This window comes from Coenobita brevimanus, chromosome 53 (genome assembly GCF_032717465.1).
Source record: "Coenobita brevimanus isolate Jiangsu-jjx chromosome 53, ASM3271746v2, whole genome shotgun sequence".
Lineage (NCBI taxonomy): Eukaryota > Metazoa > Arthropoda > Malacostraca > Decapoda > Coenobitidae > Coenobita > Coenobita brevimanus.
In genome coordinates this window covers 30,391,708-30,405,006 of record NC_137006.1, presented here as the reverse complement: position 1 = coordinate 30,405,006, position 13,299 = coordinate 30,391,708, and the positions used below count along the sequence as shown (strand labels likewise).

At 42.5% G+C, this 13,299-nt stretch overlaps 1 protein-coding gene across 1 annotated transcript in view; it reads left to right on the top strand.

Annotated features, from left to right (window-relative positions):
* LOC145400787 (peroxisomal sarcosine oxidase-like) overlaps window positions 1–12,987 on the top strand; it is a 194,865-nt gene extending 181,878 nt beyond the window's left edge. The window contains exons 12-13 of the mRNA XM_080273224.1: window positions 12,274–12,406; window positions 12,903–12,987. Of these exons, the coding sequence (XP_080129350.1) occupies window positions 12,274–12,406; window positions 12,903–12,987 (218 nt within the window). The remainder of the gene's footprint in view (window positions 1–12,273; window positions 12,407–12,902) is intronic.
* Window positions 12,988–13,299: the final 312 nt, after the last annotated feature.

Here is a 13,299-nt window from a genome sequence, read left to right as displayed (position 1 = left end):
CCTTATGTCTCAGCGACAGAAAAATAAGAGTACAATTAGATGATGTGTATTCCACTTTCCATTCTGTTAATGCCGGTGTGCCACAAGGATCAGTTCTGGCTCCAACCCTATTCATAGTTCAAATTAATAATCTCTTATCTGTCACCCACAGTCCCAGCCATTCATATGCAGATGACTCAACACCACAGTTCATTCACATTCAAACACCCATTTACAAAGTTTAACATCTCTAATAACTCTCAACTCGGTACAGACATCTCCATAAACCAAGACTTATGATCAGTGAATGGGGACAAAATAACCTTGTCTCAGTGCTAATAAAACCAAATATATACAATTTACTACTAGACAGATATTACCAGATTCCTATATTACCTTCAATGCTACTAATGTTCCCATCTCCAAAAGTATTGAAATTCTCGGTGTTTCATTTAACAGTGCCCTCGGCTGGACCTTTCATGTCAGATCACTCGCTAAAACTGCTTCAAAGAAACTTGGATTATTGTACAGAGTTCGTAACTTCTTCACTAACAAGCAGTTAGTTATAATTTATAAGAGCCATGTGCACTCTCAGCTTGAATACGGCTCACCCTTGTGGAATGGTTGTGAAGAGGTTGCACTAAAACAACTAGACAAAATTCAGAACAAAGCTGTTGGAATTATTAAAAACCCGCTAATATAAGTAAACTATCTCCCTACAAGTAGGAAGGAATGTTGCTTCCCTTGCATTATTTTACAGACACTTTTATGGCATATGCTCAGACGAAGTTGGGTCCATTGTGTCACCTCTCCATGCCTTCCCTCGTGCTGCACGGAAATCTGGTACTGCTCATGACTGGAATGTCTCACAGTCATATTGTAGAACTTCTGCCTATCAGAATTCTTGTATTCCCCGAACTGCATCTCTCTGGAACTCGCTTCCCCGGTGTCGTTTCCCCCCAAACTTCAATCTACAGCTGTTTAAGTCCAATTGTTACAGAGATTTTATGAATGGAGAACGCCATTAATCTGGTGTATGGATTTTTTTATCCATTTGTTTTTCCTTCCTCTATTCTGTTATTAAAAAAAAAAAAGTGACATAAGACGACCACAGGAAGTGTTTCCAGGAATGGGGAAAGTGCTTGGACAAGTGTTTAGCGGCTCAAGGGGAATTCTCTGAACGAAGCTGAAATGGATTTGTCTTAATTTTTTTTTTTTTTTATTAATTTCGGAATTCTGTGGTCCCCCATCGTGTGTGTGTGTGTGTGTGTGTGTGTGTGCGCGTGTGTGTGTGTGTGTGTGTGTGTGTGTGTGTGTGTGTGTGTGTGTATCTATCTATCTCTCTATTTGTATATATCTATATCTATCTATCTCTCTATTTGTATATATCTATATCTATCTATCTATCTATCTATATATATATATATATATATATATATATATATATATATATATATATATATATATATATATATATATATATATATGTAATAACTTCCGGAGCTTTTTTCATTACTTAGTTAAAACAATATCCAACGAAATTTGGCCGCATCCAGCTCAGCAAAGTGAAGCAATCAGCGGTACTGTTTATTTTTCATCGGCAAAGTATATCATCCAGCTAAGAAATGGGAGACAACTGGCTCACAGGTAGACCTCACAACACGCCAGCCAATCACAATGCGTTGTGGGAGCAGCCCACCTGATATGCTGAACCTACCCTCAGTTTCTTAGTGCATTATTTTGTGACCCTTAGTGCTGTGACTTATCCTGTTTGCCTCCCCCCCCCCCATGGAGTAATCTTTGTGGGAGCCATTCGCCTCTAGACCACATGCGATTGATTGCACTGTACGAGTACTGAATTGTGTACTACCTTATCCTTCACTGATAGGAACACTAGGTGAGTACTGTATGGTTATGATTTTTTTATGTACTGTAATATTGTACAATATGTATGTACTGAATCAATACTGCACTATGTTTTATGCTTAAATTTTAACCTTTTACTCATGAGTAATATTCTAGGAAAGTTTTTAGAATAGAGGGTCGAAACAGATAGCTGAGGGTAGTGGCACATTATCTGGCTCAGCGCTGAATGGATAGCCCTTTAGGAATGACAGTGCAATATCCTGCACTTTTGGCAATATCCGGTGTTTTTCAATATCCCGCGGGGAGGGGTTGCCTGAATTACTCCATATATATATATATATATATATATATATATATATATATATATATATATATATATATATATATATATATACAGTGCGCTCGCATGACTCACGGACCTCTAACTCGCGAACTATCTAACTCACGGTCTCCTTATCTAAGTCACCATTATCACCAAAATCACGGAAAATGCTTTAACTCACGTTTTTCCACTAGAAAATGGTTTATTTCTGAGGAAATGTTTATCTCACGGTATTGTAGCCGCAACTCGCGACTGGCAGCCAATCATATTTAAGTACACAGTCCCTGAGATTGTGCAGCCAATTAGAACAATGCTTTCCCCACCCACGCCACCTACACCTAGTGGCCAGTACTGCAACTAGGCTAGTGTGCCGAAATCGCTACCCGTCTCTCGTCGATGTAAGCATTGTCATCAGTAGGATTTAGGTAAATGCTTCTCTGTATTTCTTATTATCATACAAAGATATGTAATGTTTTTAAATATTGTTTATTATCATTATAAGATATGCAGTACATACTTCTGAGACAGGATGTTAGTGTTAAGTGGTGTTAAGAGGGGTTCCATTAGTGTTATACTAGGCTACCTGACACCAAGGCAGAATCAAATATATTTTTCCCCATAAGGTATGTTTTTTTCAGCTCACGTTTTTCCAACTCACGGCATGAAGTCAGAAGGAAATTACAGTGAGTTAGGCGAGTGCAGTGTTTATATATATATATATATATATATCTATATATATATATATATATATATATATATATATATATATATATATATATACAGGCATACCCCGGTTTTACGATCTAATTGGTTAGGTAAAACCCCATTGTTAGGCAGGGTATCGTATATCGGGGTACTTTTAACATGTACATTGAACCCTGGATATAATGAACTAATTGGGGGAGCGGTCATTCGGTATATCCGAAAGTTCGCTATATACGATGGGATTGGCATTCCCGAGGGATTACCGAACTCAGGTCGCTGTATAAGGCGAGTCACTCGGTTCTATGTGCTCACACATAACCTTACCCAACTCTATGAAATTATACATAGAGAATTCAAAGATTTATGGACTTGTACATGTAAATGCAATACTGTATGAAGTAGTACATGTAAATAGAATACTGTATGAAGATGTACATATAAATGAAGTAGTACATGTAAATAGAATACGTATGAAGTTGTACATATAAATACAATACCTATAATAAGAATATAGTATAACGTACTGTTACAGTCAACTTACCGTGCCAGGAAGGGATACTGCTGTCACTGTGGGTGGAAGTGGGAGGCAGGGTGAGGAATTCTGGAGAGGTTAGATGCTGGCACCACACTGTACACCTGTACACCAGAGCACATTACACTGTACACCTGTACACTGGGGCACACCACATATGCACACCAGAAATGTGCAGTATTACATGACTGCACTACGGCACTGAACAGTACTGTGCAAAGTTAACAATAATATACACTGTACAGTATGTACTTAACATAACACTAAACTTTACACTTAATGCTACACAGAACACTAGACTGTACTGACCACTACCCCTTGTCAGACTCTGTGAAAACAATTTCTGGTGGCTTTGGTGTCACTACTCCAAGTGTGGAATGTGTGCTTCTGCCTGATGCCAAACTCTGTAGGCTTGGTGATGAGGTTGATGCCACAGACACACTGGAGGTTTCAGAGACTGTTCATTGCTTTTTCCCCACAGGCAGATGCAATGGTTTGAAAAAGTCTGAAATTTTCTGCTGAAACTGAGTGGTCTGGTTTTGTTGCATTAGTTCCAGTCTGGCCATTCTGAGCATCTCATAGTTCTAGCCGAGAGATCACCCCGTTTTGTCAGCCAGGGCCAGCAGTGTGTCTGCAGCGTCAGTGCCAGCAGACAGAGATGGGCCAGATGTCGTCTCCTGTTCCTCCTGGACAGGTGGTTCTGGCAAAGTCAGCTCCTGCATAATCTCCTTCGTCTGGTGGTGGCACCCCAGCAGACCACCATCCTCATCCAGCCCCTCCTCCACCTCGTCTTGAGGGATTGAGCCTTGGCCAGATGCAGCCAACAGCTCTGCTGCCCTTGATGGCTCAAACTCCTCAAAGTCTGGCTTTTGGACCGGAGTTTTGGGGGTGTGGAGGAGCTTGCACCATGCGATATGGAGTGTGGTGACTGGCACTTGTTTCCAAGCCTCTGCCCAGTTCAGTATGGCATCCTTGATGGTGTACTTTTTGAAGTTTTCCAGTGATTTCCTCCCCCTGATGTCAACATACGAGTATACTTCCTCCTCCATCCTGTCCTCCATCACCACTAAACAATGCTGGAGGTACAAGTTCCAGTAATGTTGCTTGGCACTCTCTATCACTCCCTGATCCATGGGCTGAACTAGAGCAGTGGTGTTGGGTGGCAGAAACATGGCCTTCACCTTGCCATCCTTGCTGCAGAGTTTAGTAATGGAAGGGTGGGCTGGGGTATTGTCAAGGAGAAGGATAGCCTTCACGTCCTCCATCTGTACCCCATATCAGTGCTGGTGCTGCCGAGCAGATGGGTCAAACGTATTGTGAAACCAGTCATGCACAATCAGTTGGGTGAACCAGGCGGAAGGGTTGTTATAATATTCGCTAGGAAGCTTGTCCATTATATCCTTCAGTGTCCTAGGCTTCCTACTTTTTCCTACCATGACTGGCTTCAGGTGGTGCAACCTGACAGCGATGGCAAAGGGCAACAAGGAAATGTGCTCCTTTGCACTCTTCCTCCCCGAAATCTTGCTCATCTCCCTAGAGGCCTGAGTGTTGGTAGGTAGAGATTTCCAAAATGGACCATTTTCGTCAGCACTATATATTTGGAAATCGTGCAGGCCCTCCTCTTTCAGCTCATGAAACTGGTCTATAAATGGGTCCATGGTGTCGGCATCAGCAATATAAGTGGTCTACAGTATAAGTGGTACACTCTTCTGAGCATACCACCTATATACAATTTCATCATGATTCTCATGGGGAAGTCGTTGCTTACGGTAACTTTGGCTGTCTTGCTGCTCTCCATTCCCTTTATGGCCTCCTTGACCTTATCTCTTGCCTTGATGAGGTCATGAATCGTCATTTTTTTTTAGGCCATACTTCTCCATCAATTGACACCTTGTTGCCCGCTTCTCAAAATCTTGAAAAATAGTGTATTTTTCCGTGATGGAGAGAATCTTTCTTTTCCCTTTGCCTGAGGTAGACAGGATGGCAGACTTTGAAGCCATTCTTGATTATAGGTAGGTAGGTATCAAGTGGGGCAAGAGATAACACGATGGTTAGAGATATGGTGGGAGAGAAATGCACACAGGAAGCATTAGGCATAGACTGAGAGTGAGGCTGTGAAAGAAGGGGTAAGGCACGCTGTGTGCAGGCTAGCCTACATGACTCATCAATCCGCTGCTTCCTAAAGAATAGGTCATGTGAATTCCAGTGGGTTTGCAAACTTCCGCTGCATTTAGTGACCTTTGACTGCAAAATCTAGAGGGAGTTTAGTCCTCATTTGGCTGTCACATGAAAGCTGGCGAGTTTGTGAACTTACGCTGCATTTAGCGACCTTTGATTACAAAATCTGGGGGAAGTTCGGTCCTAATTCAGCCATTTGCTAAATCAGAAATTCGGATTTAGCGAATGGCCGGGTTCCTTATATCGAGCATTTATTGTATTTCAATGAAGACCATTTACCAGCCTTAGGCTGGGAGAAGGAGGGAGGTGAGAAGACAGGAAGAAATCAGTAGGATAGAAGTTGTGGACGCAATGAAGAAAGTTAAATCGGGGAAAGCCCCAGGAATTGATGGAGTGTGTGGTGAAATGCTGAAGCATGGGGGAGAGATAGTAGTAGAATGGATGTGGAAGATGTGCAGATTGGCCTGGGAGGAAGGTAGAGTCCTGGAGGATTGGAAGTCAGGTATAATTATTCCCTTGTACAAAGGAAAAGGGGAAAAAGAAGTGTGTGGTAATCATAGGGGCATTTGTCTTCTTAGTATAATAGGAAAAGTGTATGGTAGGATACTTATAGACAGAGTTAGAGAAAGAACAGAGGAATTAGTTGGAGAAGAACAGGGAGGCTTTAGGAAGGGAAGAGGTTGTGTAGATCAGATATTCATTCTTAGATCTTTAGGTGAAAAGTTTCTAGAGAAGGGAAAGAAGTTGTATGCGGCTTTCATGGATTTGGAGAAAGCATATGACAGGGTGGATAGACAAGGATTGTGGAAAGTGTTAAGAATATATGGAGTAGATGGGAAGTTGTTGAATGCTGTGAAGAGTATGTACGATGGTGCGAAGGCTGCAGTGCGTGTGGATGGTGAACTAAGTGAATTTTTCTCTTTGAAAGTTGGTTTGAAACAGGGATGTGTCATGTCTCCGTGGTTGTTCAATCTGTACATGGATGGGGTAATAAAAGAGGTACAAGGTAGGGTAGTGGATGTTGGAGTGGCCCTGGTGAGAGAGGATAGTGTTTGGAAACTCCCTGTACTGTTGTTTGCAGATGATACTGTGTTGTTGAGTGAAGACGAAGGGGAGCTGCAAGGCTTGGTGGATGAGTTTGAGAGAGTGTGTAAAAAACGGAACCTAAAGGTGAATGTAGGGAAAAGTAAAGTGATGGTCTTTGAGAGAGGTGAAGTTAGTGAATGTACAGCGAGGTTGGATGGTGAGGAATTGGAAAATGTGAGTACGTTTAAGTATTTGGGTAGTGTGATGAGTAAGGATGGAGGTTTGGAGGGTGAAGTGCTTGAAAGGGTACAGCAGGGAAGAAAAGTTGCTGGTTCCTTGAAAGCAGTGATAAGAAACAGGGAAGTGAGCATGGAAGTGAAAAAGTTACTACATGACAGTATTGTGATACCAACTCTAACGTACGGAAGTGAAGCTTGGACATTGTTGGAAGGACACAAGTCAAGAGTGAAAGCAGTGGAAATGAGTTATTTAAGAGGAGCCTGTGGAGTCACATGGAGAGACAGGCTGACGAATGAGGATATAAAGGAGCGTTGTGGTGTGGATGTGGACGTGATAGGAAGCGTTATGAGGAACACACTGAGGTGGTTTGGCCATGTGGAGAGGATGGAGGGTGAAAGACTGACGAAGAGAGTGTATGTGAGTGAGGTGGAGGGGGGAAGAGGGAGGTGGAGGCCGAGGATGAGATGGAGGGATGGGGTGGAGAGGTATATGAGAGAGGGGGGTGTGAGTTGGGAGCAGGGCAGTGAAATGGCGGGGAACAGGGTGACTTGGAGGCGATTTGTTTGTGGCCACCCCAAACGGGATTGAGGCGTCTGGCAATAGATAGATAGATAGATAGGCTTCCCGCAAACCAAGTCTAAAGCCCACCCAGATGAGCCCCAAAACAGGTTTAAAGGTAATCTAAATGGCCTAATAGCTGTCAAGGAAACTAATCCAAGCCTAACACCTGTAAATAACTCACTAAAAGCAACAAATAAAGCCTGAAAATCATGAGGAATAAGTTAGAAAATATCAAACATCTCTACTCACTTCTTATAAGTCCATGTCCGATCTTGATCATCATCCTTGCTATCTCCCTTGAGGCTAGGGGACATGTGGTGCTCCCCAGCACTTAATCCTCCTCCTCAAAGCCCTCAAACCTGATCTCCAGGGGAGAGTTAGAAGGGGGGTGGCGATGGAGTGTGATGTGATGACTCAGGCGGAAGTGATGGAGTGCGATGCAATGACTCAGGTGGAGGCGATGGTGTGTGATGCGCTGGCTCAGGCGGTGGCAATGAAGTGCGATGCAATGGCTCTGGGGTTGCCATGGAGTGCGATGCGATGATAAAGGAGGTGATGAGAGAGACACCTGCAATGGCTGGTGAGGTGGCGAGGGAGACTGCCGTGATGAATGATGAGGTAGCAATGGAGTCAGTTTTGGTGGCTGTCATCATGGCGAAGGAGACAGAAACAGTGGCCGAGGTGGTGTGGGAGATGGAGGCCGGGATGAGGAAGGCAACAATGGAGTGGCAGAGTGCCTTGGTGGAGACACAGTTGACGTGGGAGACAGCAGTCAGCTGGAGGTTGGTCCAGCACAACTGGCTGAGCATGTCCTCAGCGGGAGGTGTCCCTTGGTTTTTCTCTGCTGGTTGAAGGCTGGGGAGATGCTCTGCTGGTTGAAGGCTGGGGAGATGCTCTGCTTGTCAAGGGCTGGGGAGATCCTGTGTGACTTGCTCGCCTGGTGGGGGCCTGCTTGAAGAAGGCTGTGATTGTAGTCTGCCTGGCTGCCCTCTCCTTGTCCCTCAGCATTGTCCTGTAGACTTTCATCCCCTCCTCAAGCCGATTAGCTGTGTCCCTGCTTCATCCTGGGAGGGGGTCGTGTGTTCTCATTAAGTCAGTTATCTTGTCCAGCTTTGTTAGCAACTCCTTCAGGATTTTTATGTTCAGAGCTTGGACCTCAGGCACAACCTCCTCCTCCTCTGCCTCCTGGTGCACCCGCTGGATCTCCATATTGAGGAGCTTCTCATTGCTGAGCTCCTCCCTGTAGCTCTCAAGAACCTTCTCCTTGTCATCCTCGTTGACCTCCATGAAACCTACCTCGTGTGACAATTTCACTATGTCCTGCCGCACACACTCGACTGATGGAGCTTGCACACCCTCAGGGAAGCTGTTGAAAGAGTGGACACACACTGGCCACAGCTTCCACCACACACCATTCAGTGTTGCCTGTCTATCCTCGTCCCATGCAACAGTTATATTTTCAAGGGCGTGACGTATGTCCAACCCCTTCCAAAACTGCTGCACTGTTGTCCTTTCATCACTATTGTAGGCTCTTACTGCCTGCTTCATCATGCAGCAGAGGTAGTAAACCTTAAAGGCTGCGATCACCCCTTGGTCCATTGGTTGCAACAGTGATGTGGTGTTGAGGGACAGGAACACCACCACAATATTGCTGGCCCATTCCTTCATCATGGGCGGGTGGCTAGGTGCATTATCCATCACCACGAGAAATCTGTATACCAAATTTTCATGTGACACATACCTCTTCAGCACACGAGAGAGGTATGAGTGGAAATATGATGAACAAATGTCTGAAGTCAACCAAGCCTTCTTGTTCGACTTCCAGATAACCCCAAGGTTCTCCTCAACATACGTCACCAGGAACCTGGGGTTTTCGGAGTGGTAAACTAGGAGTGGCTTCAACTTCAAGTTACCCTAGGTGTTGCCCCCCAGCAGCAGTGTCAGCCGGTCTTTCAAGATCTTGAATCGTGGCGTAGACCTTTCTTCCGTTGCAAGATATGTCTTGGAGGACATTCTCTTCCAAAAGAGCCCAATCTCATCAAAATTCTACACCTGCTTCGCAGTATAGCCACCCTCCACAATGACGCATTTCAACTCATCAGGAAGTGCTGCCACTGCCATCATATCTACACTTGCTGCCTCACCGTACATCTTCACGTGGTTGAGGTTTGCCTGTCTCTTGAACTGGTCAAACCACCCATGCCTCGCCTTATAGGTCTCGCTTTCATCAAGATCATGCCTGGCCTTTAACTCGTCCCAGAGCGAGAGACCCTTAGTGCATACTGTTGCCTGGCTCATGGGTGCCTTGCGCTGGTTCTGATCTTCCACCCACATGTGGAGCATCCGCTCCAGCTCCCCCATCACAAGCTCTCGCTGGCGGGTGATACGGGAGGCGGATAAGGTTGCAACCTTCCCGCAGCAGCCTTAATGACCTCCTTCTTCTTTATGATGGTGGAGACAGTGAGACAGTCAACATAATTATATACATACACATATATATATATATATATATATATATATATATATATATATATATATATATATATATTAACAGAACAGAGGAAAGAAAAACAAATAAATAAAAAAACTAATCCATACACCAGATAACTAGTGTTCTCTGTTCATATACTATCCGTAACAGTTAGACATGAATAGCTCTAGGTTGAAGTTTGGAGGGAAACAACTCTGGGGAAGCGAGTTCCAGAGAGATGCAGTTTGGGGAATGAAAGAATTCTGATAGGCAGAGGTTCTGCAATATGGCTGAGTGACATTCCAGTCATGAGTGCTACAAGATGCCCGTGTAGCACGAGGGAAGGCATGGAGAGGTGGCACAATGGACGCAACTTTGAATGAGCATTTGCTATAAAACTATCTGTAAAATAATGCTAGGGAGGCAACATTCCTTCTTACTTGTAGAGGAGGTAGTTTATTAGTAATAGCAGGATTAGTAATAAGTCTAACAGCTTTGTTCTGAAATTTGTCTAGTTGTTTTAATGCAACCCCTCCACATCCATTCCACAAGGGTGAGCAGTATTCAAGCTGAGAGCGCACATGACTCTTATAAATTATAGCTAACTGCTCATCAGTGAAGAAATTACGGACTCCGTATAATAATCGAAGTCTCTCCGAGGTGGTTTTAGGAAGTGATCTGACATGAGAGGTCCAGCTGAGGGCATTGTTAAGTGAGACTCTGAGAATTTCAACACTTTTGGAGATGAGAATATTTGTTCCATTGAAGGTAATATACGAATTAGGCAATATCTATCTATTAGTAAATTGTATATATTTAGTTTTACTAGCATTAAATGAGACAAGATTGTTTTGTCCCCATTCACTGATGGTAGATAAGTCTTGATTTATGGAGATGGCTGTACAAAGTTGAAAGTTAGAGATATCAGACTTTGTAAATGGGTGTCTGAGTGTGAATGAACTATGAAGTGCTGAGTCATCTTCATATGAATGGATGGGATCGTGGGTGATAGATAAGAGATCATTAATATATATATATATATATATATATATATATATATATATATATATATATATATATATATATATACATATATATATATATATACATATATATATATATATATATATATATATATATATATATATATATATATATATATATATATCCCATTGGATCCCAGGGGTGCTGGGCGAGGCATGGCGCTGGGTGGGTACTAAGCGTGTCACCCTCTACCTATCGGCTCATAGTCGCGAAGCTCATGGGTCCCTACCCGGGGATTCCCTACTTTATGAGGACTGGAAAAATCCCGGCTCTGTCCAATATTCCGGACACCGGGCTCCAATGGGTTAAATATATATACATTGAAATCTCACCAAAATTGACACAAAAATCGCAAAAAATTCGCTGATGTGAAAAACCTAGGTCTCATCACGATTGAAAAACTTTTACCATATTTAATGAGCGATCACATTTTTACCGAAAAACGCTGCTCCCGGTGCCCGGCATAGGATCTCCGTAGAATTTTTTGCCCATAGCTACAACTAAAATATATTATAGAGAGCGACGGCCCTCCGCAAGAGCAAGTGCGAGAGGCCCAAGGGGCCCACGCACTTGTTACTTAACTATGGCAAATGTTTCAGAGAGCCTCAAACGGCCCAATACCTGCCCAGGGCCACAACCAAATGGACAGATTCGCACAGCCATGTCGAATATGAGGTGTGAATGAGGAGAAGTGGTGTATGTGTCCGAGAGTGTGAGATATGCTGTTCAGCAGTGGACTTGTAATGGCTGCTGCTGCTGCTGATGATGATATATATATATATATATATATATATATATATATATATATATATATATATATATATATATATATATATATATATATATATATATATATTAATGATCTCTTATCTATCACCCACGATCCCATCCATTCATATGAAGATGACTCAGCACTTCATATATATATATGTATATATATATATATATATATATATATATATATATATATATATATATATATTTACGTGAAGAAAATGGACATGAGCTGGCTAAAGAACATGTAGTTGGGACAAATAAACTAACAAAGTGTAACCCACAAAGTATGTTATATAAGAGGAACAGGAAGAAGAAAAATGGGTACATGTGTTCCCTCCATGAAAGGATTACCCATATAACCATTAGGCTGCAAGGAACACAGCTCATAAAACACAGATCATAAACGCAGGCTGATTACAGTGATAAATGAATAATTTTTTGTCATATTTACAGTCACTTACAGAATTAGAATTATGCACGTCAGGACAAGTTACAAGTAAATTCTCAGACAGGCTAAACTTTGTTCTTACAACAGTTTCAACCATCGCGCCATAACTTTTCCTCTACCCACAGGCACTGGTTTCAAGATAGCACCAGTTGTGGGGGAGGAGCTATGTCGTCTGGTGATGGGGTTGCCGCCGCTCCATGACATTCACCCCTTTTCTGCAGCCAGGTTTGCCCCCAAACCCACACTTACAAGCAAGATGTAAACTTCAACCATGGCTGCCTAAATCAGTGTATCAACATCCATTCGGATTAATGTATGTTTTCCTCTGTTTCAGAATGCCCAGTGTATTTTAAACTAGGATTATAACAAAATTCTCTATTGTGTTACTTCAAGGACATTTTGTTTCGTCCCATGGCCCTTACAAGACTGAAGGTTTTCCAGTGGTGAGGAAAGTTGTTGGCATTAGCCAGAGTACATTACATGAGTCAACACTCGTTGTTTAGTGTTGCAAATCTGAATGTGACGTAACAAAGTTGGTCATATTGTTTTATATCAAGATCTGTCCAGATATTGCATTTCATTTATCCTCTATGCCACAATTACATCTTTTTTCAGGCAATTCTTGAGGCCACCAAACAATTCTGTTCAGCTGAAGAAATGCCTCCTCACTGGGAAAAGGCTCGAATGTGACGATGGATTACGATACTAAAAAGGTTCTCTTATCATTAATGATCATAATAAGGAACATTCACAGTGCAACACCCGTGACCACCTTTGCAACACCCGTGACCACCAAAAGGTCACAGGACCGGGTATTTGACTCTGTCCTTAAATCTTGACCGATGGATTTCTCAAAATCGAATTACTTCATTCTTGCCTCACCTCCAACATTTCCACAAAGCATTGTCTAAATCGAATAAATACTGCTTTAGTTAATATAGCCCTGCGATCTTGACGTTTGGAGTATTGTTCTAAAAAACAGTATATTTAATTCTTCATTGATCTACAACCCTTCTACCCAGTTGGTTAAAATCTGATCAAAAGAGTTTCCGTTATTCTGGTAACAAGTACCCACATAGGTCGATTTTTTCCCTTGCCCTGTGACCTTGACCTCTGACCGATAATTCTTAAAATTGCATAATTTCATTTTT